This window comes from Podarcis raffonei, chromosome 2, assembly GCF_027172205.1.
Source record: "Podarcis raffonei isolate rPodRaf1 chromosome 2, rPodRaf1.pri, whole genome shotgun sequence".
Classification (NCBI taxonomy): Eukaryota; Metazoa; Chordata; class Lepidosauria; order Squamata; family Lacertidae; genus Podarcis; species Podarcis raffonei.
The window spans coordinates 30,426,889-30,454,214 of record NC_070603.1 but is presented as its reverse complement, the minus strand read 5'-3'; the positions used below and the strand labels follow the sequence as shown (position 1 = coordinate 30,454,214).

Genomic DNA, 27,326 nt, shown 5'->3' with positions numbered 1-27,326 from the left:
GTGATTGAATGGAATACGTTTTCCCCATCTATCCTTTTTATTTCCTTTCATTAATTGCATGGCTCTCATGACAGGCACTTACCTTTTTGTACTTTGGAAAGTACACACAGATAGTGCTGTATTATTATTATTATTATTATTATTATTATTATTATTATTATTATTATTATTCCCTAGATCAGGGACTAAATATTTGCACAGCAAACCACATTCCATCCTCTTTAGTTGCTTAGTTGTTCATTTTTCCATTCTTGAATGAATTTATGAGAATTCACCAGCATTTTAATGTAAATTTCTCCTAATGAATACATTTTTGCATGGAGTTTTGACAAAAATATACACAGTTTTGCAAGCAATTTCCATAATATAATTGATTTCTGTGTATTATTTTCACTAATATATGCACTTAAATGCACACTTAACCCTGAAATATGTATTTGTGTACACATTTCTTTGCTTGAGAACTGCATTGCAAAATTCAGACAAATGTGACTTTCACACAAGTATTTCAGTTCACATACTGTCTTGGAAAGTGCAAATCAGGTAAGTCCACCTTTAAATGTGTTCTGAACCATATTCTTCCCCAACCCCTGAAACTCGATTTCTTCTTTCCTGTTAGATTTCTACTTTCTCCAGGCTCCTGACAGCAGCAGATACAGAGACTTTGAAGGCGGAAGTACAAGGCCAGTTGGGCAGCCTCAAAGTTCTGTTCTTGCAACAGTTTGACACAGAATACTCATTTTTGAAAGAGATTCGGTGAGTGTCAAATGTCCTTATAGACATAGCATGGTGTTCAGCTGACTTTTATTCAGAGTATACCTGAATCTAATGGACTTAACTTAGTCCTGTTTATTAATTTCAGTTGGTATAGGTAAAGGTAAAGGGCACCCCTGACCATTAGGTCCAGTAGTGACCAACTCTGGGGTTGTGGCACTCATCTTGCTTTATTGGCCGAGGGAGTCGGCGTACAGCTTCCTGGTCATGTGGCCAGCATGACTAAGCCGCTTCTGGCAAACCAGAGCAGCGCACAGAAACACTGTTTACCTTCCCGCCGGAGTGGTACCTATTTATTTACTTGCACTTTGACGTGCTTTCGAACTGCTAGGTTGGCAGGAGCAGGGACCGAGCAATGGGAGCTCACCCTGTTGCGGGGATTCGAACCGCCGGCCTTCTGATCGGCAAGTCCTAGGCTCTGTGGTTTAACCCACAGCGCCACCCACGTCCCCCATACAGTTGGTATACCCTGAGAAAAACTTAGCTGAATTCTATATGATGGGTTGCATCCAATCCTAATCCTATTCAAAATAGACACATTCAAGTTAATAGACTAATTTATATTCATTAACTTCAGTGGGTTCATTAACTTCAGAGTAGAACTTGGTAGGCTACAACCTTAAATTGCCTGCAGTGCCAGGGGACATCTGCAGCCAGTAGCCTTTTCATTGGCTTACACAAAGGGCCACACTAAGAATATTCTCTTCCATAAACACTAGCAATTGAGGCAAGTATGCCCAGTCAATTAGGAACAGACAATATGAATGATTTTGTGATGCAGATGTTTATTCAGTTTTATTGTTAACCTGTCTTCATTACATTAAACTATGATTACAAGATGACTTTTTAAATGTGTATTTAATGACACTGGATTTTACTTCAATTATTTTTTCTGCTTTCTTGCTAAATAAAAAGCTTTTAAACAACACATACATCCAACCAGTTTGGTGCAATCTTTGGGTTTTTCTTCCAGCAATTTTCTAGATGCTACATCTGGAAGTAAAATCCTGATTATTCAGACACACTTTGAAAATGGATCTCTCAGTGCCCAGCTCGTTGCTTCAGCCAGGTATGTTGCATGTTAAGTGGCATGCATGATGCATTTTTCAGTGTTTTAATTAGAGAAATATTGAGCACAGGGCTAATAGTCATAGACATATAGTGTAAATAAAGGGTTGGGTTTTTTCTTTCAAGGTCTGGCATAAGCTCTTAAGAAATATAGGGGAGTGAAGATTGGGCAGAGGTGACTAACCATGTGGCAGCTGTGAAAAAGGCCACTTCCATGCTAGGGATCATTAGGAAAGGAACTGAAAGTAAAACTGCCAATATTATAATGTCATTATGCAAATCTAAGGTGCAACTATATTTGGAATACTGTGCACAGTTCTGGCCCTGTTGATCCAAAAGCAATACAGTGGCACCTCGGTTTTTTAACGTAATCCGTTCCGGAAGTCTGTTCGACTTCCAAAACTTTTGAAAACTGAGGATCAAAGGGCAGCTGGCAAATCTAATTGGAGGAAAAAATGAGAAACACTCCTTGGAAGCCATTCCGAGGCATGTTCAAAAACAGAAGCAGTCACTTTTGGGTTGTTGGCGTTCGGTTTCCAAAACATTCGGCAGCCGAGACATTGGACAACCGAGATTTGACTGTATTGTAAAGTTGAAAAAAGTTCAGCAGATGGCTGAACTTTTCCCTATGAGGAAAAGTTGTAGCATTTCAGACATTTTAGAAATGGTGAGTAAATGTACATACAGTTATGTGTGGCATGGAGAAAATTGATAGTGAACAGCTTTTCTCCCTCTTTCATAATACTACCACTCATGGGTATCCAGTGAAGTCAGTTGTTGGGAAGATTTAGGACAGACAAAAGAATTGGCTCCCACAAGTGGCACTGGTGGCCTCTAGTTTGGAAGGCTTTGAAAGAGGATTGGACAAATTCATGGAGGCTGAGGCTGCCAGTGGCTGGTAATCCTGATGGATACGTAGTACCTCCCCTGTGGAAGGCAATATGCCTTATGAATACCTGTTTCTAGAAACCACAGGAGGAGAGAGTGCTGTTTGCTCAGTTCCTTCTTGCAGGCTACCTATAGGCATTTGGTGGGCCACAGCAAGAACAGGATGCTGTACTAGATGGGCCATTGTCCTGATCCAGTAGCCTCTTCTTGTGTTCTTATGGTGTATGTAATACTTAGTAGGCATCCTAATACTTTATGTTGGATGAAGTGGAAATGTAAGCTTTATGAATACTGAAATCATGATGGGAGATGTTGATTGATTGGTGGGTACTTTATGATGGGTATTTAACCCTGCTGTGTGAAACTGATGGAAGCCATTTCCTTCCCCTTGCAGATACTCAGTTGTTAACGAGATCAACAAAACAGATCAGGGTGAAACCTCCGTGTTTGTGTTCTTCATCACTAAACTGTCACGAGCTGAAGGAGGAAGTTCCTATGTAGGATTTCAAGGAGGTAGAACTATCTGTGTTCAGAGATTTAGAATAATTACTGGAGTGCATTTTTTATTATTAATCGCCATCATATAATATGCTAACAGTGGACCTCTGCTGAGTTATGATGGCTATCTAGCCTTAATTTCCCAAGGAGCTCAGGGCTCAGGCTGGATGACTGCTAGTCAGGTGGTGTAAGTCTCAGTCCAAAAGCGACTGAGCGCTGCTGAGAGTGCATAATCACACTTGCCATGTGGCGGTGGCAACTGCAAACAAACCTTACTTCTCTGCCACCATTGCCTTGTTAAACCACCCAGCAGAGCTCTTCTGGATGATGAACAGGTAACCACTCTGAGGAGTGCTGTAATGGATTTACAAAGCATGTTGTGAATAAAAGGTACCACAGATAGGGCAGGTCCTGTAGAGGTGCACAGAGAAACACCAGATTGAGATTTGTGGGATTAGTTTCAGTTACTGCAGCTTGACAATGTAAAGAGGTCCGACAACCAAGAAATGCTCTTGTTTTCTGTTGCTAGGGTTGTGGCAGTCTGTGCATATTGATGACCTGAGGAAATCCAAGGATATTATCTCTGATGTAACTGCCCTGAGAAATGTCACCATCAGCCAGCTCTTTTCTGCAGAGCCTCCTGAAAGTAAGAATGTGAATAAATGCATGTTGAGAGACAGTACACAAGTGAGAAAACATCTAGGCTTGTCTGTATGTCTTGTGTTTTATATATGTATGCAGCATCAAATTTTGACAGAATAATTTGAGCTTTCACTGTTGAACGAAGGACTACACCAGCCCCCACCAACCCTACCAATGATCAGGGATGGTGGAGTTGTTGTCCAGCAATAACTGGACAGCGTTATATTATATTGACTATTCTTGCCCTAAGTTTATCAGCAGGCAACTTGCATCCCTGTATGACACCTTCTTTGTTGTTGCAGCTGTGATAATGGAGGGAATGGAAGAAAAGGAAGATGAGATGGGGGTGGAGAGGTTAGCAACATCTGAAACCCAAAAACTGACCGTAAGTTTATATCCAATGTGTTTAATTCTATCCCTTGTTTCTTTGGGGTTAGATGGAGCCTATTTGTGCCTGCTCCATGAATCTCTGATACAAAATAAAGTTTCTTACAGACATTGGGAACAGACAATAAAGCACTTCCAAGAACATGATTCTTTTAGTCTTTTTTATTTTTTTTCTATCTCATTCTAAATTATATGGGAATACTAATTCCATTCTGGTTTTTGTTGTTTGTGTTTTTTGCTCTTTAACAATATATTGCACTTGTGCTAGCCTGAGGATCAAAGGGCAGCTGGCAAGCCTAGTCCTCCTCTCTTGAGACCAGGGCCCTGCGGGATCTGATCTCTTTCTGCAGGGCCTGTAAGACACAGTTGTTCTAACTGGCCTTTGGCTCAGAATCAGTTTGATTCCCTCCCCCTTTTCCTTTTCCTTTCTCCTCCTGTGATGGAATTGCTCCCTAATTGTTTTAATGTTGTATCTTAATCTTTTAAATTATATTTTAATCAACTTGTTTTTATTATTGGTTGTTAACCGCCCTGAGCCTGGTCTTGGCTGGGGAGGGCGGGGTATAAATAAATTATTATTATTATTATTATTATTATTATTATTATTATTATTATTCACAAAGAACATTTATAATCAAGCCACTATCTTCCTTTAATCACCTCCAGAAGAATTGAACTGAATATATCACCTCCCCTACAGCATTCACTCTGTCCTTGCTTTGCCACCTGCTTTTGCTAAAGGGCCAATGGACGTTACTGGTCACCAACCTTTAGCGATATATATTTATTTTGGTTAGCATAACAACATGAGTGGCTCTTTTTTTGTGTGTTATCTGGATGTGACTGCTCTTTCCTGAGCAGATTTCTTGACAAAAGTCCTGCAAGGAGGACCTCCAACAATTACCATATGTATTCTTTCTTTAAGAGGGTAGCTTGTGGCTTGGACTTTGGTTTGTGCTGTTGCAGGATACTAATCGTCTTTTTTCTTCCCTGCTATTCCTGGAAAGACCCAAGTCTTGGACACCACCATTCTTCTACGGAGCTGTGTGCAAAGAGCTGTGGGCATGCTAAGGGATCAAAACGAGGATGCCAGCCGCAGTACTAAGAGAATTGAAATCCTCCTTAGTCTTCTGTCTCAAGAAGATGACGTAAAAGGTATGAAGGACTAGAAGCACTTGGAAGTGGAAGGTATTTTATAGGAATGTGCAGGCCCCCTCCTCAATCCGATTTGGGTTGGGCCCCAGTTTGGGCCAGATTGATCTGTTCCACAGATCCGGATCACAATTTTTAATTTTGGATCTCCCTGTCCCACTGGAGGGACACGGCGACTTGCAGAGCTGATGTGTGGGGAAGCGACTTTAGCTGCTGCTCTAGCCCACACACTAGCTGTTAGACAGGAGGCCTCAGCAAAGCCCCTCTGCACCTCAGGCTTGTGAGGAGACCCCAGAGCCCAAAGAGGATATCTTCTTCGGGGGAGGGGGAGGGTCTCCTTGTGAGCCAGGATGGACTCTCCAGTAGGGCTTCGTTGAACCACTCAGCTGAGAGGGGAGAGGGAAGCCTCCTGCCCCCCAACTGAGTAAGCTCTGATGCCTCTCAGGTTCATGCAAGGTGGGGGGTGGGCCTCATGCAACCACCTGACCCTCATTGCGGAGTAGTTTAAAGAAGTCTCCTTCCCCACCTTTGGCTTCTGTGAGTATAATAATTTCCAGCTGTATAATAATCTCCAGCTGCAAATTGTTTTCCGCTCAGCACACCAGGCACAGGTGATGGAGGGACTTAGAGCAGCGGTGATTTCCCTCGCAATATACCGCTGGGTGAAGGCGATATTGCGCTATGGGCCTTCAAACCGGTCCTTGGTGATATATTGATATATCGCCCAGGCCTACTCTCCAGGGTGCTCCCAATATATGTGATTTCAGTTACATGCACAGAGGCCTGGAACATAACCCCCATGTAAATTGGGAATTGTCTGTATATTTTGTGATATTTGTTCATTTGTGGGGGTTTTAAAAAGTATTTTAAAACTGTAACTTACCTTGTGTGCCTTCACAGAATGATGGGATATAAATGCAATAAATAAATATATTTATGTCCTAAATAGATTTTCCATATTTTATAATAGAATATTGATAAATGTAACTGCTTAACTATACGGCCATTCCTGCAGCTCTATAAATTATAATTTCATAGGGAACATTCATAACAGAAGAAGGGGGAAGCTAAAATTAATTTGTACTGTGCAGAGCTTTTGCTTCAGAACTTGAAATTTAACCATAAGTAGTACCAGTTGGCAAATTTTATGCTGTCTTTCCCCTCAGCCTCCTTCCTGAAGATAACAAAGACTCGCCTGTTGAGTCTTTTGGGGAAGCAAGAAGAAAATGTTTACACCATGAAAGAGTGGGTACGCCAAGAGGCATCAAACCTCAATGCCCTCCAAGAAGTAGGAACTTTCAGGTATACACAGTAGTTAAATCACTACACTTTTTCCAGCTCTAAAAAAGATAAGTCATTATTGAGGAAGCTCTTTGTACATACATGTTTAGGATATTTTAAGTGTACATGGAGGGGGTGCTGATTTTACTTGCAACTATATCAAGTGCTGCTTCAGAGGGGTCCCCTGATCTCTGGGTGTGTTTGCAGGAGCCTAAAAAGCTGTGCTCTTCTTTAGATCTCAGCTGTTCAGTACATTGCAGTGAGTGTAACTGGGTACAATACTGAAATCAAAAGCGTTCACTGGAAGCTATGTTAATATTTGGCTGTCTTTCAAAGGATTTGAATCCATTTTTGCTGGTACCATTAATCCTGGAAGTAAAATATGTATTTACTTTGCTTCAAAGACACAATTTGACAGGTTCTAGGAATAGTTGAAATGCAGAATTAGGTTGATATTTTTTATATATATATATATATATATATATATATATATATATATATATATATATAAATAAATAATTCATTTTATATACTGCCCTTCATCAACAGATCTCAAGGCAGTTCACAAGATAAAAATACAAGATAAAAGCAAAAATAAACATAAACAACAACAACAAAAATACCTCCCTCCAACCAAACACATTTAAAAGACTTTAGAATGTTAATCAACCAAAGGCCTGATTGAAGAGAAACATTTTTGCTGGGCGCCTGAAAACATATAATGAAAATGCCAGATGAACGTCCCTAGGGAGAACATTCCACAAGCACTTTTCTCCATAACATTCTCCCTTGAGATGTTCAATCAGAATGTTCCTGAAGGAGTTTATGCCTTTCTTAATATTGGATATTGCCTTTTTGTTTCCTTTACCTCTCTTGACACTTGCAGAGACACCCTGTGGAAGCGGGTCCAGAGTGTGGTGACTCCATTTATGGCCTATATGTTGTCTGTCCTAGACAGTGACTGCAACCTGGACCTATTGGTCAGACCAACAACAGAAAAGTGTGTGAAAGCTCTGTGGCTATTCATCTTTAATGATCTCAAGCTGCTGGACATCCCTTACATTATGGGCCAGAACAAGTAAGTGGCATAAAGAAGGCATGAATGGTTGCCAATGAATTGATGGCTTGCAAAAATGTGAATGGTGAATGTGATTTTGATTCCATGTGAGGGACTTATCTTGAAAGCTGCTTATTCGGTTAGCCCAAAAAACAAAACAAAAAAACATGCCAGTTGTATGCCATGATGTTTTGGCAGCACATTTCTCTCTCTCTCTCTCTCTCTCTCTCTCTCTCTCTCTCTTGCCAATAAATTTTTATTATTTTCATTAAGCATACACTTATGATACACATATGTCACATAGCTACCTTTAGCTCTGCCGAGCTTCTGACCTCCCTCCACCCCTTCGGCAAGTATCTTATGTCTTCTTACATCGCGTGTTCTATTGTTGTTGTTGTTGTTGTTTAGTCGTTTAGTCGTGTCCGACTCTTTGTGACCCCATGGACCAGAGCACGCCAGGCACTCCTGTCTTCCACTGCCTCCCGCAGTTTGGTCAGACTCATGTTTGTAGCTTCGAGAACACTGTCCAACCATCTCATCCTCTGTCATCCCCTTCTTCTTGTGCCCTCCATCTTTCCCAGCATCAGGGTCTTTTCCAGGGAGTCTTCTCTTCTCATGAGGTGGCCAAAGTATTGGAGCCTCAGCTTCAGGATCTGTCCTTCCAGTGAGCACTCAGGGCTGATTTCCTTAAGAATGGATGCGTTTGATCTTCTTGCAGTCCATGGGACTCTCAAGAGTCTCCTCCAGCACCATAATTCAACAGCATAAATCCTTGACGATCAGCCTTCTTTATGGTCCAGCTCTCACTTCCATACATCACTACTGGGAAAACCATGGCTTTTACTATACGGACCTTTGTTGGCGTGTTCTATTAATTTAGCTTTATATTTGCCATACGTTGTAAGAGTTATTCCAGTCCTTTGGCAGCACATTTCTCAGTGGGCATGACTTATGAGCCAGATCTAGCTGCTGTTTTCCTCTCCTTAAAGGAATAATGTTGTGGTTATCAAATGCTTTTTTGAGAGATCAAAACTCAAGGATTGGTAAACATAACTCTTTCCCTGCTTCTTTCTAAGTGCTGAAACAAAACATTGAGCTTCCTGCTTAGTAATGGGATATCTCTAGCTTGCTAACTTAATTTACCTGTGTCTTGCCCAGTTCCCAAACTGAGACTATTCTGGTGCAGAGCTACTTTAAGAAATCAACAGGTGCTGGCAATGAAATGCCCTTCAGCTGGAAGATAAAAGATTATTTGGAAGATCTTTGGATTCAAGCTCAATACATCCCTGGCAATGAAGGTGAGAATCCAGAGGGAACACACAGAGAATTACCAGTAGGAGGGATCCCGGATTGGCTTGTGTCTCTCCTCATGTGTAGATGAGCTTTCTACACATGCATCTATAACCTGGGAAAACTCTCTGAGAAACATTTGTGAGGGGAGTATGGGGTTGGTGTGAGAGAATGGCAGTATGTGAGGCTAGCCTCTACAGCTCTGTGGACCCCCTCAACACTTTCATTCATTGAGGGATTATTTGTCCCCTCCCATATGGAAATAGCCAGAAGCAGCTTGTTATGGCTTGAGGGGTCTTGCTAAAAATAATTTGGGGTACTGATGACTACTAAAAACATTGCTAAAATGAGACACAGTTCTGCCCCCTGCTCAAATCTTTGCCCAAACTTGGCATGCCAGGTTTTATATTAAAATAGATAGTTTAGGAGATTTAGCAGGGAATCTTGACCAGCCACTGTAAACAACAAAGCAGTCTCCAGTGTTATGGGAAAATTATACAGCAACATGCTTTAATATAGTAGCACTGGTGAGATGCTATAGTAATTAAGATTCTCATATAACTTAAATATTCCCATTGTACTGTTGTCCTACAGACAGATTTGTAAGCATCTTTCAGAAGAAACCACTGGGGCAATATATTGCTGATCTCCCTGAGGAAGAGAGGGAGCACCTTTTTCACTGTTACGTCAGAGACTTCATCCTCCTGACAATGGGCGTTTCTTCTCATAAAGAGCTAAAGGTAAGTACTGCAACACGAGACATCAAGATGCTTAGAACAGTGTGTGTGCCAGTTGTAATGCCCAGGAGTTGTGTGCTGTAGTGTTTGACTGAAACATATACTTCAGCAGCATATGGCTGGCATTTGATTATCACGAAAGTAGATGAATATCACACAGATATGGAATGTGATGGTGATTGCACACATTTGTTTTATCTGAATGAAGAAAATTCCACACTGCTTGAAAGCTCATGTTATTAGATCTCAACAAGTAGGATTTTGATCCCACTTCCCTGTCCTAGCTGTTTCATGTTCAGTATTCTCTCACTGCATTAGCTCGGGGATCTTGAGGTGTAGCTACTTAAATACGCCTGCACATATAACCTCCTGTCCTGGATTTATCCCTTAGGATGACTTAAAAACGTGATTTCGACTTCCAACCCTTGGGGGTGTTTCTTTGGGTTGAAATCATTACAACACTAGAGGGGTTTCTTCCCCTTCACTTTCATTTTACAGTAGCATGGCAAGTAGATCAATGCACAAAATATCCCCTCCTACTTTATTTTGACTCTACCTTCTATCTACTGGAAAATTCCCTACGGTATGACAGCAGCCTAAGCAAGGCATTTGCATCTAAGGAGGTTTAATGTCTGTCTTCTGTGTTCAGATGAGTTCGCCAAAAATTAAACTTTGAAATGCGTTTTCAGGTAAACTAGCTCCAAAGTGTACACACCCAACTGCTGTAAACAAAAGTAAGAAAAATTCCTGCAGGTACCTGTGGGGTGAGATCCATTTTACCCCAGTAATACAAACATTTGTGATTGAAACAGTTTTCCTGAATGTGTTACAATTCTAAAGATAAAAGTCTCACCTACATAAGAATCTGTAGATATTACCGCACAAGATTTGCTTCCAGTGACATTGTTTTTCAATTTCTAGTTGCTGCAGACAGCTCTCTTATCATGTATGGAGGAAATGAAGGCTGCTTCTTCCAGTGCAGAAGAGAGGGCGCTGCCCTTCCCCTTTATCCATCTTTGTTACCGTCAGTTTAGGAGTCGTCTGCAAAACCTTTCCAGGATTCTTGCTGTGTACCCTGATGTGTCAAATTCTCTCACAGAACATATTGAGAAAGGAGACAGCTTCTTGCATCGCCAAATGGTAGGAATCATATTGGGTGGGTGGTAATATTTTAGTCCTACTAGAAAAGGTGTGTTTTTAAAATGTTAGGGAAAATGATAATATCTTTTAAGGGTGATTGTTAAAAGTCACACAAGGCTTTAATATTTATGTGTCTTATTTGTTCTTTGATGCTCTGATAATTAGTCTCTTGTGTAAATACGTACAATCAGCACAAACCACAGTCTCCTTACAAGTGCAGGAATTAGATTGATCTATGATAGGGAAAGCTTACAAATGAAGTAGGATTCCAATGAAAATTCCTTACTAAACAAGGTGTAAAAAGTTTAATGTAAATTTAGCAAGTGAGGAATAAAATGCACATCTTAAAAAGAAAGACTAAAGTAATGTGTCTGTTCTGTTTTGCCAAAAACCCAAAAACACCCCATAACAGAAAACAAAGTGGAAATGTTTTTCACCTTTTCTATTGATATAATCAGAAGGGAAGTCAGCTATGAACAATGAGTCTAATACAGAAGAGTCATGATCTGCTTATTGAGTTAGGAATGTGGATAGTCATAGTTCGGCTTGAGAGCAGGTTCTCACATTTTCCAGATTGGCAGTTGAATTATTTATTCTGCTTAATGAAGGGAGAAGAGTCATAACTTGATTTTTCACACCCGATTTTTAAAAATGAAATAAATGTTACTATTATTTATTGTCCATGTCTGTATTAAAGCCCTGTTCATGCCTGATTGCTTAGGTTCTGGATGTGCTTGCTGCAATTGCTTGCACTGAGATGTTGGAAGAAAAACTGTTGAACTGCAGATCTCAAACGTGGCTGCAGCAGGTGAAGAAGCTTCAAATGCCAATTGAACTTGTGTGTACAGCAAACTACATTCAAAGCAATGGAAGCCGCTGTGACCAGCTGCTCCAGGAACTCAGGTAGGTCACATGGACCAAACTGGAGGTAGAGGAAGTACTGGAGAGTTGGACTCAGGTGCCATCACCAAAGACAGGCTGCCATCTGCGTTGAGGCAAACAGACTCAGCCACTCCATCCCCTGTAGTTGTGTATACAGTGGTACCTCTGGATATGAATGGGATCCGTTCCGGATCCCCGTTTGCATCCTGAAGTGAATGTAACCCGTGCCTGCACGGGTTGCGATTCGGCGCGTGATGTCATTTTGACCGTCTGTGCATGGGCGAGCGGCGAAACCTGGAAGTAATGCATTCTGTTACTTCTGGGTCGCTGCGGAGCGCAACCCGAAAGCACTCAACCTGAAGCGTATTTCACCCGAGGTATGACTGTACTTGCAAACACAATCTTCTTGCTTGGAATGAGCAACATGCGAATGTTCTTGTTTTTACTATGTATTTCATGTTTTTTATCCTGTATTTTTATGCTGTGAACCACCCTGAGATCTTCAGATGAAGGGCGGCATAAAAAGTTAATAAATAATAATAAATAAACTCCCCCGCAAAACAAGGAGTTTATTTGGATTTTATCAGAGGACCTTAAATTAAGTCAACATGGATTTCTGAGGCAGGAAGATGTTTGGGAATGTTAGAGGACAGGACATGCAGAGAAATATTTTATTCAACATTCTGTATCATCTTTCTACTCTGGTTTTCTTAGCTAAATATGAGATGCTAGATATGTTACAGGCGACTGGAAAGAGATCTTTGCTTTCTCTTAAGCCAAGTACAGTGGTACCATGGTTCTCAAACTTAATCTGTTCCGGAAGTCTGTTCCAAAACCAAAGCATTCCAAAACCAAGGCGCGCTTTCCCATGGAAAGTAATGCAAAAGGATTAATCCATTCCAGACTTTTAAAAACAACCCCTAAAACAGCAATTTAACGTGAATTTTACTATCTAACAAGAGCATTTCTGGGTTAGGGTTAGGTTAAGGATTCGAATTAGAATTAGGGTCAGGGTCAGTGTTTTATGTTTTCTTGTGATTTTGATTCATTTCTGGTTGGTTTGCTGGGGAGCACCTGGCTGCCTTCAGGTGGTGCAGGGGCTCTCATATGCAGCTTCCATGCTGTCTCCACCTTCCCTGACCCCAGCAACTATTCAGCCTGGCTGCCTTCAAGTGGTGCAGGGGCCCCCAATCAGTTGCTGCTTGCACAGGAGCTGGATCGGGGCTGCTCAGCTGGGGAGGTGCAAGCTCCATCACACTTTCCATTGAAGGGTTCATGGCTGTACTCCCCTCAAGGGAGAAGTTTAAAGGAGCCCCCACCTCAGCCTCAGAGCCCCTGCACCACCTGAAGGCTGAATAGTTGCTGGGGTCAGGGAAAGTGGAGGCAGACTGCATCTGAGAGCCCCTGCACCACCTGAAGGCAGCCAGGTGCTCCCCAGCTGAGCTGCCCGATCCCACTCCTACTTGTGTGCAAGCAGGAGCAGGGGTGGGATCTCTCAGCTGGGAAGGGAGGCTTCGCACTGCCTATCGGAGCAGCCCTGCTCCCACTTCTACTTGCTGCAAGCAAGAGCAGGCTGGGTGGTGGTGGTGGTGGCGACATCCCTTACCTGCTCGCTTGCCACCCGGCTCAGCCTTCTCTCACTCAGCTCCGGGACTGCTGGAGGAGTGGGTGGTTGTTGTGGCAGCGGCTGCCTGCTCACTTGCCGGAAAATGGAAGTATGGCACTCAAAATGGAAGTTATACTCAGAACGGAGCATGTTCGGCTTAAAAAAAAAGTTCAAAAACCGGAAAATTCATTTCCAGGTTTGAAGTATTCAGGTTCCAAGTAGTTCAAGAACTAAGCTGTTCGAAAACCGAGGTACCACTGTAAAGACCATTAATTCCTAGTATTAAACCAACAGTTTGGGAGATGACTGGCCAAAGCCTTTTGCTTTCTTTCCTTGATACAATCTTGATACAATATCTTATTTAAGGAGTTCTAATGGGTAGAACTATGTGAGATTGCCAGCAACCTTGATTAATATTCAAGTTTATGTTTTGATTTCCTGTAATTCCACCTCATCCACCTGCAATTTCTATCCAAGCTCCATCTTCCTCAAAAATGGTCACATGTTTTCTCAAGTTGCTGTTTTTGTGCAAACATTCTTCTGAAGAGCTGAGCAGGTTGTCTAATTCTGGACTTCCTCCTCAACACAGGAGCCAATGGAATAGGATTTTCTCACTGTCCCTCTTCGTGGAACATGTGCTCCTTGGAGTAGAAATGCAGATTCCAGAGGTGAAGAACCTGGTAAAAAAGTTCACCTCGCGCCTTGGAAAAGTAAGAACTCTATTCTCACTTGGTGCAAAGCATCTCTTTATTGTACTAAGGAAGTAAGCAACATCCTTTTAATTTTATTTTTTTAACACAGAGTATCAACATACTCGAAAATTCAAGAAGGCAAATAACATAAAACATGAGAATTGTTGTATTGAAACCAGTATTAAAAGCATTCAACACAAAGACCATAACAGAGCAGTGTTACTGTAGTTACTGTGGTGATAAGTGTTTAGAACCTAGTGGAACAGGATAGTTTTATCTGTATGTTCCTATACTTTTAAACTTCACTTTTGGAATGTGATACTATTGCTTTTGTTCTTTTTAGTGTTTTCAAGGGGATTCAGACATTAAAACCCATAACACATTCTGTGCAGTCATGGATATCCTATGTCAGTGCAAGGAGGATGCTAGTTCAGTGTTTTGCAGGTAATGCCTTTGGGATGAGCCCATTCCATTTTATGAGAGTGCCTTTTTGGTTCCCCTTGGATCCTGGAACTGGGGGCAGGCTATGTAACCCTGTACTCGTTATGATTAGGAAGGGGAGAGAAATGCCACTACCAAGCCCAAATGACCTCACTAGTGCAAATTCTCAGGCATCCCTGCAAGCCAGTGGTTCAAGTCCCTTCATGCTCACATGCACTCTTGGAACATAGTGCACTAAGGGAAGAAATGAGAGTCCTCAACAGTACTCACATAGCTCCCTGTGCAGGGCTTACAGACCTGCTGTAAGGGAGTGGCTCACCAAACAGGGCAGAGTACATGGGAGAAGGGGTAGTATGGCCCCATGCACCTTTTGCATGCCTAGCAAAAAAACCAGTCATGACAGAGGTAAAAGAGCAGGAGTAGTTTCTTAATCGCTCAGCCACAGCAACAGACAGGTGTTGGGTATGTTGTGAGGCATTTGCCTTTTGCTCCCACCCCCAGCTTCAGTGCCCACACATGGATTCCAAGAGGGCAGGGACTGCAGGAGGAGACACTGGGGGAGGAACAGGGGTGTGGGGGAGCGCACCACCCCCAGCGGCACGATCCCGGTGGCGTGCCATCGTGGCTGCTCCTCCCCCCTGCGCTGGGCGCCACACCCCTACAGGCGGCGCATCAAGCCCCCGGGACGCACCCCCCCCGGGACGCATGCCAGCCATGCCCCCACATTCTCTCCACCCCACCCCCCTTCCGAAGCTTGAAACTCTGCCACTGGGAGGAGCTTTAGACAGATGGAACACCAGACATTTTATATTTAAGAGTACAACCCCATGATTGTTTGTATGTTTTGGAACATTCTGTATAGACTGCATGGACCAACCCACCCTTTTGGCTCATTCTTCCCCTTGGCTACTAACATCACACACACCCCATACACACATCTTGCTATTTTGCCCAGTAAGCCGGTTCTGCCTAGTAGCATTCCTGCAAACCTCCCATTCCTCACTTACTTCCTTCCCACCCTGCTGTAACTGCCTCAGACATGTCAGCAGCAGCACCCATCCCTCTTGTGTGCCTTGAGACCTGCCAACTCATAGTCAAAGGAGCACTTGGTATGTAGGCATCTTGGGTAGGATGCCAGTAACTGCAAAATATATAGGCACTTATGATGACTCAAGAACAGCAATGGAACAGTCAAAGAATTTCATGTAGCTCCTAAGCCTGTTTTCTTGTTGCTGACCTGGGCAGTGAGCTATAATTAAATATACATTAAACCCACATACATGTTTGTATTGTATTCACAGTTATGGTTTGAGGCCATGTCCAATTTGTTTGGAAGATCCTAGGGAGCCAATCCACCTTCCTTGTGATCATGTGTATTGTCATCATTGCATAAAACAATGGCTGGTACCAGGAGAGATGTGCTGTCCATTTTGCAAAGTTGAACTACCAGATGACTATTCTCCCAAAGTATCTGAGGAGATCCGGTAATGCCTTATTGATTGATTGATTGATTGATTGGATTGATTGCATTTATATCCCACAGCAGTTGGTAGTTCTAGTGATAATTTCAGCTTCTGGCCTTAATTTCTGAGGATTTAATCATTCCCTCTATTATCAATGTTTGTTGGAGCGGGGACGATCTTTGGGTAGCTAAAATGGCATAATTCACACACAACAAGGTGAAATTTACAGGTTCAGGGGAACCCCAAGGTTTGTAAAAGTACATAAAACCTTTAGAAAAATGCCTTAAGGAGCATCCCTTCAAAACATAGCAATGTGTAATGAAATGGTGTATCCTGCAAGAAGGCATGGCTAGTTGGATTGACCCCTAAACTGGACCTTATTTGTAGGTCCAGCTTATAACACTCTGTTGGCCATGCATTTTTAGCATTGCCCACAAACTATGTGATGTAAGTTCTGCAGTCAACTAGATAAGTAATTCTCCCCAATTCTCTTCCACCACCACAGTGTTGCCATTAAAAAAATGACCCGGTTCCGCAAGTGTTGCAACAGTTTTTTCATAGAGCTGGTTTCTACTATGTGCTTCAAAGACAATGAGCCCCCAGAAAAAGCTGTGATCCAAGAGCTGCTGAACCTCCTGTTTGTTCACAAGCCGCCCTTGAAAGGTATATTCATGTGCTCCCGTGCTCCCAGCAATTTGCCCTACCCTGAACGTATTGACTTCTTCATGTCTCTGTACCATGTTTCATTATTTCTTTAGGTTCAAATAACTACAGTGTGTACACGAAAACTCTATCCCCCTTTAACGATGTGGTGGATAAAACCCCTGTAATCCGTTCTGTGGTGCTAAAGTTGCTTCTAAAATACAGGTAAGGAACTTTTACCTGGGACGTGCAAGTTGGGGGCTATATACCCTGCTTCTCCTTCAGTGTTCACCCCATTGATACCTGCTCTGATTTCCTTGATGTCTTAGTGGTCCTCATATGAGTTCAGCTATTGCTTTTCTGAAACTCTGAAGGATCTCCCCCTTAGCCCTGTTGTACAACTTCATCTGAATGCATACTTCTGACAGTGGAGATCTCCTTTCATTTTTAGAATAGAGAAGCATGTGCCTTATTCATTAATAAGGGGAGGTTTCTCTTTTTCTATAGTTTCAATGATGTGAAAGTCCATGTTCAAAAATATTTATCAGAAGCAGAATCAAAATGCAACCTAGACAAAGAAGACAAGACAGTACTGTACACGCTGTTTGCCAGCTGCCTTGAGGTAAGTATATTTTCCCCATAACTTTTCAAGGTACCTCCAGATGTTTTGAACTTCCATCAGCCTCAGCCAGCATGACCCAATTGTCAGGGACAAAGGGAGTTGTCTGAAAGTTTCCAGATTGAGGAAGGTTTCTGTAAGACCTGTGCTGTGCTCCCTGTATACTTTCAGTTTCTTTTTGCTTTGCCATAGTCTCAGGTTATGTGGGTTTTCAGAAACAGAGATGCAGCATCTATAAGGTCAGCTCTGCCTGTATACATGTACAGGAGAGCAACTGATTAGACTAGATTTTTTTGGCTATCTGGTCTAATAAATTGCAGCGGTCCATTGTCTTCTGTGGAAAAATAAGAAGCAGCTACAGTAAGAAAAACAAGTGAACAGGCTGCTGTGCCTCATTGTGACCAAGTGAGTTCTGCTTGAGGAATATTTGGAAATATGTGGCATGCTTCTTAGTACTTAAGGCTCATGTGGCCCTTTCCCTCACTTAAGTGAAACTTGAATAAAGAACAATTAGGAAAACCTTCCCTGCCTAATTAACCATACTGGTTAAAGAAGGGTAAAAGCAAAGCCTCTGAAAGGGAAGCCATTCCTCAGAGCCTTCAATATGGGCATGACAAAATCAAATAATTATGTCCTCCCAGCCAAGGTTTCAAATGCCTCTGCAAGTTCTGCCTTCTGAAGTGGATGACTAGGGTCACTTAAGATTCTCCCTACAATACTAAGTGTTATGTACTGAAGTTCTCACCCTGGGCCAGCAGGGAGGATACTGTAGATAGTTTTCACTCAGGTCCACATATGCAAATAAGGAATTGAAAGTGACGTTCAATGATTGGATAGTTACAGAAAGTTGTTACTGTTGCGTTGTAGTGGAGCTCTATATAAGCAGGCTGGCTGAACCTTTCAGTTCAGTTCTGTTCTGGGTCTGTGAATAAACAAGAGCAGTTTGAAGAATCACTGTGTCGTCTGATATGTTCACCCACAACTTAACACTAAAGGCTTATCCACACCTCCATTTGCCACTTTCCTCAGGGAAAACCCACAGTTATCGTTGAATCAGAACCAACAGCAACTGGGTTTTCTGCAGATTGCTGTTTGTTCAGATTTAGCGCCAAAGAGCTGGTTTTCCATGGCAAGGCAAAGACAGAACCTCTTGGATTTGTGCCTACAAAGCATGGGACAAACAGAAAACTGTTTGGACCTGTACTTTCTAGGCATGGGACAACGGGAAATGTGGAAAAGCCCTGAGCACTTTATTTTCTAGCAGTGTCAATGCACACAGTAATAAGAAATGCTTCGTTCAATAGATTTAACAAAGATTGGTATGTTGAGCAATGGTGAGCAATAACTGGAAAACATTATGTTTCATTTTTCAGGATTCTATGTGTGAGAAATTGGGAGCCTCCTCAGAGAAAAGCAAGGCAAACTGCCTGAGAGAAGATGGACGCTTCCTAACAAATTACATAAAGCAAAGCAGGAGCAGCCATGAAACCTCTCAAAAAGTCACCATTGAGTACTTGCAGGGAGTGGCCCACACCCGCCTGTGTATGGATAGGGCTGCACAGCTGCTCTTTGAACTTCATGGAACTTCAGGCAAGTGGGATTCTGTTAAACTGGAATAAAATATGTACCAAATAAGTGGTGTATGAAAGAGTTCCTGCCGCTAGATGAATTACAGAATGGGTTTATCCTTTGTGTCCATATTTAACAGAAAAACGAAATACTGGTTCTGTGCTTCTACAGTTGTCTTTTTCCTACCAGTAGATTTGTGCTCTCTTTTGAATGCAAAGCTTTGTATGATATTTGTTGTTCTCAGTGCTTCTGAAAATGTTGGGTCAAGGTGTCAGGACTGGTCGTTGTCCTCTTCAGATCACCACACAAATGCTTCTTGTTCTTTTATAACTTTTTATTGTGTATTAACAAAATAATTTTATAAACAGTTCTTAACTATTATTCCTCAGAGTCACTTCTTTCAGATACCTTCTGAGCTCTGCTTCTCCATGACCAGCCACCCTCAAAATGGCGAAGGCGCCTTTCCCTTCGTTTTCCCGCTCTTTTTTCTAACCTCCTGGCTAGAGCTGGCCTGTATCTCCCCTCCTCCAAATCTGAGCTAGAACTTAACCCTTGCCTTTCCTGTGAACAGCCGGTCCCTCCCTGTTGTTCCTCTTGCTCCCTTCTATTAGATTCACTGCTCTCCTTCCCCCCCTTGGGGAATGCTTTCTCCCTCTGATAAACTGAAAACTTCTAACTCTTCCCTGACACAAGGTAAAGGACCCCTGGATGTTTGAGTCCAGTCAAAGACGACTGTGGGGTGCGGCGCTCTTCTCCACTTTCAGGCCAAGGGAGTCACCGTTTGTCTGCAGACAGCTTTATGGGTCATGTAGCCAGCATGACGAAACTGCTTCTGGCGCAACGGAGCACCGTGATGGAAGCCAGAGCGCACTGAAACATGTTGGGTATTAATAGCTTAGCATAATTCGGAAGCATTTTCCTTTTTCCTTTCTCTCTCCAGCTAGTACTCAAGAAACAGAGAAGCAACACTACCTGCAAAAAGTGAAGCAGTTCTGCAATCAGATTCAAAATGACTGGTACCGAGTTTACCTTATCCGCACACTTACTAAACAATATGGGATGGAGTTCACACAGAGACTTTCTAATGAATCCGAGTTTAACTGGATATTTCCAGCAGAAATCATTCAACAGGTAGTACAGCTCTATCTTGAGCACTCACCATCTTATTAATTCTTGGGCAGTAGTTTGGATAAAGTAGAAATGGTCAAATGGTGTGGATGTTAAGGGGGATTCATTTTTTTAAACGAATGTGTTTTGCTTAGGCTGAAAATGTGATGACTTGCCCAGAGAGGGTAGTGATTAAATGGAATCAAGGTATGACAAGGGCATCTTTCAGAGATGCTTTTAAGTATAGTGAATCCTGCTTTGTACCAAAGAGTTCATACTGAATGACCCATGGATCCTATCATAGTGATATGATATTCATACAATTTGCTTTGATGTTTGCATATTTCTTATCTATGGTTTATTAGGGTTTTTACACATTGCTATAATAGAACAGCAGAGTCCCTTTCCCTCCTCTCAGCTTTCTTCCACCCCCCAACCTCATGCCCTCTTTTATTTTTTTTAAGCAACAGTGTTTTCATGTCTGATATTCAGTTGTATCACATGCTATATATACAGTGTTTAGGCTTTAAACAACTGACTTTTTGTGCTCTGTGCCTCAGAAATCTCAGTCCAGTCAGATTGATCAGTTCCTGGTACATGGCAAGAACTATAAAGTGGTGCGTGATGCTTTGGGAAAAGCAGTGATAGAATGCCAGGCGGATGGCATTGCAGCAGCCTTGAAGGTACAGCTATTTAATTCTGGCCAAAACAGCTCTTCCATATTGACCTAAAGAGGACTGTCTCTGATTTTGTAGCATTTAGGATTTCATGTGCTTCTGGTGATTTTCCATTCCTTCCTTCCTTCTAGTTCTGGGCTGTATTAAAGTGGCTTTCGTGCTTATCTTTAAATTGTCCCAAGCTGTATTCTGATACTCTCTCCTAGGGCTTATCAGATTGCAAACCCTTATTGCATTGACTGGAATGTTAAGGCTAGCATATAGGATCTAAGCTTCAGTGTACTGCATGTCATATTAGAAACATTGACTCTACTATAAAATCATTATTAGTGGCTGATTTCTTCACAGTGCCATTTCATAGTGTGCTTTTATATATTGTGTTCCATATTGGGGTGGGGCTACCTACAGGGAGAAATTTGGCAAACTGAAATATGTTTGCTATAGCTGATAGGACCTTATTGACTACCAAATTGGAAGTGTCAGGAAACCTTTTACAAAAGGTGTGCCTTTTGTTTCCTTTTTGGCCACACGTATATCTTCTATAGATATATTTAACCAGCGCACTTTAAAAAATATTTGTGATCTGGTACTTTTTTTGTTTTCTGCCCAGCACTAATATCCATGACTGCTGCTAGCTAAAGATGTAAGTTTTACTCTTGGTAATCTCTCTTTCTTGCCCTCTTCTTCTCTCCACATTCTGATTTCAGGAAAGTAATGGCTCCAAGTCTTCCCAGGCTGTTCATTTTCTCTTGGCTGTCTTCAGAGAGTTCACATCTCTGTATGGATGCAAGGACCCAAGTCTTCATCCAAAGCAGGAGGTAAATGCATTTGCCTTGGTGCCAATTTGCATGTTGCCTTGTGCACAAGTGCTGCTTTCTTAGGAGAGAAGAAGATTTTGAATATCAATTATAGAACTGAGCAAAGGCTGTCGTTTCCCTCAACTTTCATTTGAAAATCGATTGAAGTGAATCTAGTTGACAAATCTCACCTTACTTTTTGAAAAATAATTTCCTTCTTATTTCAGCAACGTGATGTTATCAAGGAGTTCATCCAGAGCTCCAACGTTCTTCCTTCTCCAGAGCTGGAGAGATTTGCAGAATCTCTGATGGATAACCATCTCCCCTCACTGGCACTGAGCCCCCAAGATTCCAGCCACAAGAGGGTAGTGATTGAAATGGCAGTTCACACAGCTGCTGTCTTGCTGTCTGGCCAGAATCGAATCCTTGAACCTCTAAGGAATCTGGCATTCTCACCTCATACCATGCAGGTAAAGAAGTGAATCTTCCATTTTCCTTTGCAATTCCCATCAATTCCTGCACTCATTACTTCTTTACTTGCATTTCCTATTGTGTTATTTTGAAGGAACCGATGGTATGCAATGAAGTAACATTTCTAGATACCCTAAATGAATGTGCCTTAGAACAGTTGGCCATGAATCTTGAGCAGCGTTCTGGACCTGATGCAAGATGTAGATGTTGTGGGAGATTGACCATAGGCCTATTAAACTAAGCATGCATATAAATGGCCAATAGCCAAGATGAGCCAGCGCGGTCACATTTGATTTCAAAAGAGGAAATTTCACCAAAATGAGGAGATTGGTTAAAAAAAATAGGCTGAAAGGCAAAGTGATTTCAACTCACTCCAAAATGCTTGGGAGTTAGAAGCTCAACTGGAGTATATACTGCATATCAGGAAAGGTACTGTAAGGTAAGGTAAAAAGGTAAAGGACCCCTGGACAGTTAGGTCCAGTCAAATTTGATTATGAGGTGCAGTGCTCATCTCCACTTTTCAGGCTGAGGGGGTCGGCATTTGTCTGCAGACATCTTTTCCAGGTGATTTGGCCAGCATGACTAAATGTTTCTGGCACACAGAACACCATGACGAGTGCCAGGGTGCATGGAAACACCATTTACCTTCCCGCCACAACAGTACCTATTTATCTTCTCACGTTGGTATGCTTTCGAACTGTTAGGTTGGCAGGAGCTGGGACAGGAGCTCACCCCATCACGCGGAGTTGAACTGCCAATGTTATCAGCGTGAATAACAAGCAAATAAGCAATTAAGAGGCAAGAAGCTGTCTTTAAAAAAAAAAAGGAAGGCTTGTTCAAATGAAGAGAACAAAAAGGAACACAAACATTGGCAAAAGAAAGTGCAAACAAGCAGACAGTAAAAGATGCTAAAAGAATTAAAGGAGCACATTGATAAAAAACATTAAGATTGCATTCATGTGGCAGTTTATTGTACTTTCACAATGTTTCCCTAACTGTTAAATTCCACATTATATTTAAGTTTGCAGATTACATAAAAGCCACTTCTGGTATACAGTTCGTTGCCTCCCTCGTCCTGTTTAAAAGAGCATTAGATAAATTCATAGAGGAGAAATCCATCAACAAGCCATTTCTGTGGTTTACCTCCACTGTCAGATACAGTATTCCTTTTAACAGCTGCTGCTGGGAATCTCAGGTCGGCAGAGTGCAGCTGTTCTCATGCCCAGTTTGCAGACCTCCCACAGACATCTTTTTGGTCACTGTAAGAACAGGATGCTGGACTAGATGGACCACTGGCTGGATCTTAAGTACTTATGTTTCTGTTGGTGACCAGCATGTTTTAGTGGTAGCCAACATTGGCTAGAGATGATGAGAGGTGCATTTCAGCAACATCTGGAGGGCACAACATTGACTACTCCTGTTGTAGTATCTCAGATGTGTCCTCCTTGGTTACTTGAGCAAATGAGTGAGCTGTTAACAAGTCCTCTGAATCAATTTGGTCGTAGTCATAAGAAAATATTCCATTGTATGTTGTAGTAATATTGCTTTGATTCACCCTCTCTCTGCAGAAAGCTTTTCTTCCAACAATGCCTGAAGACATTGTTGCTCAAGCTAGGGAGTGTCTGAGAACAGAAAGCTTAACCTGGTATAGTAAGTATCATGTTCAGCCTTGGGAGTGAGCTGGAGAGAGCTATTTTCCAGAGGTGTTTTCCAGAAAGTGAAAATTAAGGAACATGAAATCTTGCTACTTCCAGATATCATATTCTTTAGTCAAATTATACTGTACTAGCCCATCTATCTTATAAATAACATATCATTCCATACTATGGAAGGGATTGGGGAGTCAAGTTCAGAGGGATGGAAGAACCAACCAACCAACCAACCAACCTACCAGCAAATGCATTTCAAGTAATATATTTTGATTACTTGCCTCAGACCACATAATGTACAATTGTGTTATGAGCAATTATAAAGACATTGGGTTTTATATACCAATCCAATAGGCTCTTTACTTGTCATGCCCATCCTAGGTTTCAGCTTTAGCTGCTATCTGCATGGATATATAAAATATGAGAGAAAACTGAGAGAGGATACGTCAGCTAGGTTTCAAGTTTTTTTAGCAACTGTCCTCAGGCAGAGTGTAAATAATAAAATGGAGGAAGAGAAGGAGGGAGTGGGAACTATCTGTAAATTGGGGTATGGTTTTAAGTTATCCAACAAGGGAAGACTGCCAGAGTGTAGCTTAGAGTGGCTCTGTGTTCCATTCACTGTACCATTATGCTGACTCTACTTTCCCCTCCCTCCTCAAATTAGCATGTCGAAATGGCCACCCCTGCGTTATTGGAGAGGTAAGAGCTTTCACTAATTATGTCCTTGATCAAGTTTATCACCTTAACTGCCATTTGTGCTGTATTTTGTCTGTATTTGGTTTCTCTTTGCATTATATCCTGCTGGGAGTTTTCACAGTTGCTTACACACTTGGAGAAGGGGAGACATATCTTGACCATGGGTCAGTTGGACTTCTTGATAAGCAGAGCCAAATAGGTTGAGCTACTTTGGTTGTAATGTTTGCTCTTGTCTTTCTTCCAGTGTGGTCTTCCTATGGAAACTGTTCGATGTGTTGATTGTAATGAGCCAATCGGAGGTGACAACCACAAGGCATTGCCAGGATTTCACAAAACTTTGTAGGTTTTTATTTCCAACTCTTGGAATTCTAATTAAATTATTGATTAATAAGTTTTCAATTAGTGTTATTTGCAGACCATGCCAGTATGTCCCTATAAGCTGAATCCTTGCCTTTTGTAACCTTAGATCGATCATCCCATGAGATAGCAATTACTGGCTCACACTGTCTGCAAATCATAGATCTTAAATCTCTTTTTTTGTAGCAAGCATGCACTTTCACTATGCATTATTCCATTCAGGACTGAGCACGATAGGACACAAACTGGCCATGTTCTTGGAGACCCTGAAAAAAGGGGAGGCAATATAGCCTCTGAGAGGGAGATGTCACCAGCTGTCTTAATTTTGATTCGCTTGCTCACTCATTTGGCATTACTTCTGGGAGCCACAGAAAATCCTCAGGTATTTTTAAAAGAAAACTATTGCCATACAATTCTACAGGATATGCATTAATGGGAGGGAGCTGATGAAGACTTATTCAGAACTGAGTTACTTGAAAAATCAAGTCTCCTCGGATTATGTCAGAGGAGATCATAGCAGATGCTAGTTCCCACAATTGCAGCCAAGAGTCTTTACTATAAAGATATGCAAAGATCACTTAATGGATTTGTGCAAAAACTCAGGTTTTGTTTGACTGGTACTCTGCATGCCTTGCTTACACACTTGCTTACACATTGATTGATCTGAATATTGCATTCTGTTGTTGAAGTCCCTACTACAGATCATAAAGCCACCAGTTCAGGATCCAGTGAGCTTTCTCATGCAGCATATTCATAAGGACTTGGAGCAACTGAAGAATACTCTTGGGAAGAGTGCTGATGAAACCACCAATGTTGTCCATCTCATTCTTTGTAGCCTTCTCAAGGAGCCTCACCAACAGACAGGCCAATGTAAGGAGAGCAGCTTGCATCATGTGGCTGCTTACATAAATCAGTGATAAAACCCGCAGGATAGACTTCGGCATTGTATTTCAAAGGTGGTAGTGGCAGCAGCACACAGCTTTCTAAAATGGCCCAGTTTGCGTTATTTATTGTTCTGTATTTTGTTGCAAAAGTCTCTTTCAGAGCTATGTAGGGTTGAATTGCAATATTGATTATGATAAAGCAAAGAATTATAGGATGTAGTAGTAATGAATGGTCGTATAGATACATTGCTTTTAAAAGCGCCTTGTTTTTAAGACTCTATTGTAGGAAGTGCTGCAAATAATCTTAAATGACTGCCCACTTTGCATAGTTGCCCCATCCTAAATTCAGTATGATCACATCTTGTGCAGGGGTTACGTTCTGGGGATGGTGTGTATATGCAAAAAGTGTGAACTTGAACCACTCCCATGCGACCATCCTTAGCTTCTGGAGCAGGCATGCTGAGTGCTCCTTACCCCTTTTAAGCTCTCTGTCTTGCTCTCTGGGCTCTGGGATTATCATCATCATCATTATCATCATGTTGCTCTCTTGTGGAGGAGGCACACGAAGAAGGGCCTCAGATAATGATAGCAGGATCCAGCTCAATTTGTATGACGAGAGGCAGTCACTGAGGTAATGCAGTCCTTTAAGGCTTTATAGGTCAAAACCAGCACTTTGAATTGAGCCCAGAAACTAACTGACAGCCAGTGCAGTTGGACCAGGATCAGTGTAATATGCTCAAACTGTCTTGCCCTGGTGAGCAACCTGGCTGCCGAATTCTGCAGCAGCTGAAGTTTCCAAACCATCTTCAGAGGCAGCCCTACGTATAATATGTTGCAGTAATCAACCTTGAGGTTGCCAGAGCATAGAGTACAGAAGTTATCTGGTGGAATGCTAGGGCCCTGTGGGACTTGACATCTTTCTGCAGGGCCTGCAAGACAGAGCTGTTCCACCAGGCCTTTGGCCAGGGCACAGCCTGACTCCCTCCTTTGGCAATCTTCACAGAACTCTAGCCCAGTGGCTGCCATCAATTTGATTTGAATTAATTTTATAATGAAATGATTTTAGAATGTTGTATTATTTTATTGTTGTTAGCCGCCCTGAGCCTGGCTTCGGCTGGGGAGGGCGGGATATAAATAAAATTTATTATTATTATTATGCTGTCCCTGTCCAGATAGGGGCACAGCTGGGCCACCTGCCAAAGTTGAAGGGAGGCACTCCATTACCACTGAGGCCACCTGAGCCTCAAGCGACAGCAAAGGATCCAGAAGTACCCCCAAGCTACATACCCGCACTTTCAGAGGGAGTGTAACCCCAACAAGAGCAGGCAACTTCCCATCCATCTGGTCTAGGGAACAGCCCACTAACAGTGCCTCAGTCTTAATCTGGATTGAGCTTCAGTTTGTTGGCTCGTATTCAGTCTGTTACCAAGGCAACTCAATGGTCCAGCTCATCCACTGCCACACTTGCACATGTAAAGGAGTAGAGGTGTGGCATCAGCATCTTGCTGACAATATACTCCAAACCTCTGAATAACCCCACTCAGTGGTTTCATGTAGATGTTAAACACCAAAAAGGACAAAATTGAACCCTGAGGAACCCCACATTGAAGGCTCTACTTCCCTCCCCTCATGAGATCTCAGAGGCCATGCAACTTCCTGTCAGATCTCATGAGAGCATCTTAAAAGCTTGCACAAGAGCATCCCAGAGCCTGGTCAGCAAGGCAGAGAGCTTAAAAGCTCTTTCAGGTCCAGGAAAACCAAGCACAAAAGGAGCTTTTAAGATCTCCACCTTGCGTGCACTTAATTTGCACAAATTCAACTGGCTGGCTTTCAGCTGTACAAGGTTGAAATCACACAAGT

At 42.1% G+C, this 27,326-nt stretch overlaps 1 protein-coding gene across 4 annotated transcripts in view; it reads left to right on the top strand.

Annotated features, from left to right (window-relative positions):
• LOC128407318 (E3 ubiquitin-protein ligase RNF213-like) overlaps positions 1-27,326 on the top strand; it is a 65,035-nt gene that overhangs the window by 29,418 nt on the left and 8,291 nt on the right. For 3 of the 4 annotated variants that reach the window (XM_053375529.1, XM_053375530.1, XM_053375531.1), the window contains 28 exons: positions 620-756; positions 1,748-1,843; positions 3,125-3,243; positions 3,758-3,874; positions 4,173-4,255; positions 5,265-5,412; positions 6,576-6,711; positions 7,577-7,768; positions 8,906-9,045; positions 9,632-9,777; positions 10,696-10,914; positions 11,636-11,817; positions 13,992-14,112; positions 14,438-14,538; positions 15,837-16,019; positions 16,504-16,661; positions 16,757-16,865; positions 17,148-17,262; positions 18,633-18,853; positions 19,773-19,959; positions 20,496-20,618; positions 21,320-21,430; positions 21,637-21,879; positions 23,449-23,530; positions 24,194-24,228; positions 24,470-24,564; positions 24,805-24,964; positions 25,272-25,452. In XM_053375529.1, coding sequence (XP_053231504.1) covers positions 620-756; positions 1,748-1,843; positions 3,125-3,243; positions 3,758-3,874; positions 4,173-4,255; positions 5,265-5,412; positions 6,576-6,711; positions 7,577-7,768; positions 8,906-9,045; positions 9,632-9,777; positions 10,696-10,914; positions 11,636-11,817; positions 13,992-14,112; positions 14,438-14,538; positions 15,837-16,019; positions 16,504-16,661; positions 16,757-16,865; positions 17,148-17,262; positions 18,633-18,853; positions 19,773-19,959; positions 20,496-20,618; positions 21,320-21,430; positions 21,637-21,879; positions 23,449-23,530; positions 24,194-24,228; positions 24,470-24,564; positions 24,805-24,964; positions 25,272-25,452 — 3,940 coding nt within the window. Of the gene's footprint in view, positions 1-619; positions 757-1,747; positions 1,844-3,124; positions 3,244-3,757; positions 3,883-4,172; positions 4,256-5,264; positions 5,413-6,575; positions 6,712-7,576; positions 7,769-8,905; positions 9,046-9,631; positions 9,778-10,695; positions 10,915-11,635; positions 11,818-13,991; positions 14,113-14,437; positions 14,539-15,836; positions 16,020-16,503; positions 16,662-16,756; positions 16,866-17,147; positions 17,263-18,632; positions 18,854-19,772; positions 19,960-20,495; positions 20,619-21,319; positions 21,431-21,636; positions 21,880-23,448; positions 23,531-24,193; positions 24,229-24,469; positions 24,565-24,804; positions 24,965-25,271; positions 25,453-27,326 lie in introns of all 4 variants that reach the window. The other variant, XM_053375528.1, reaches the window with a different exon arrangement.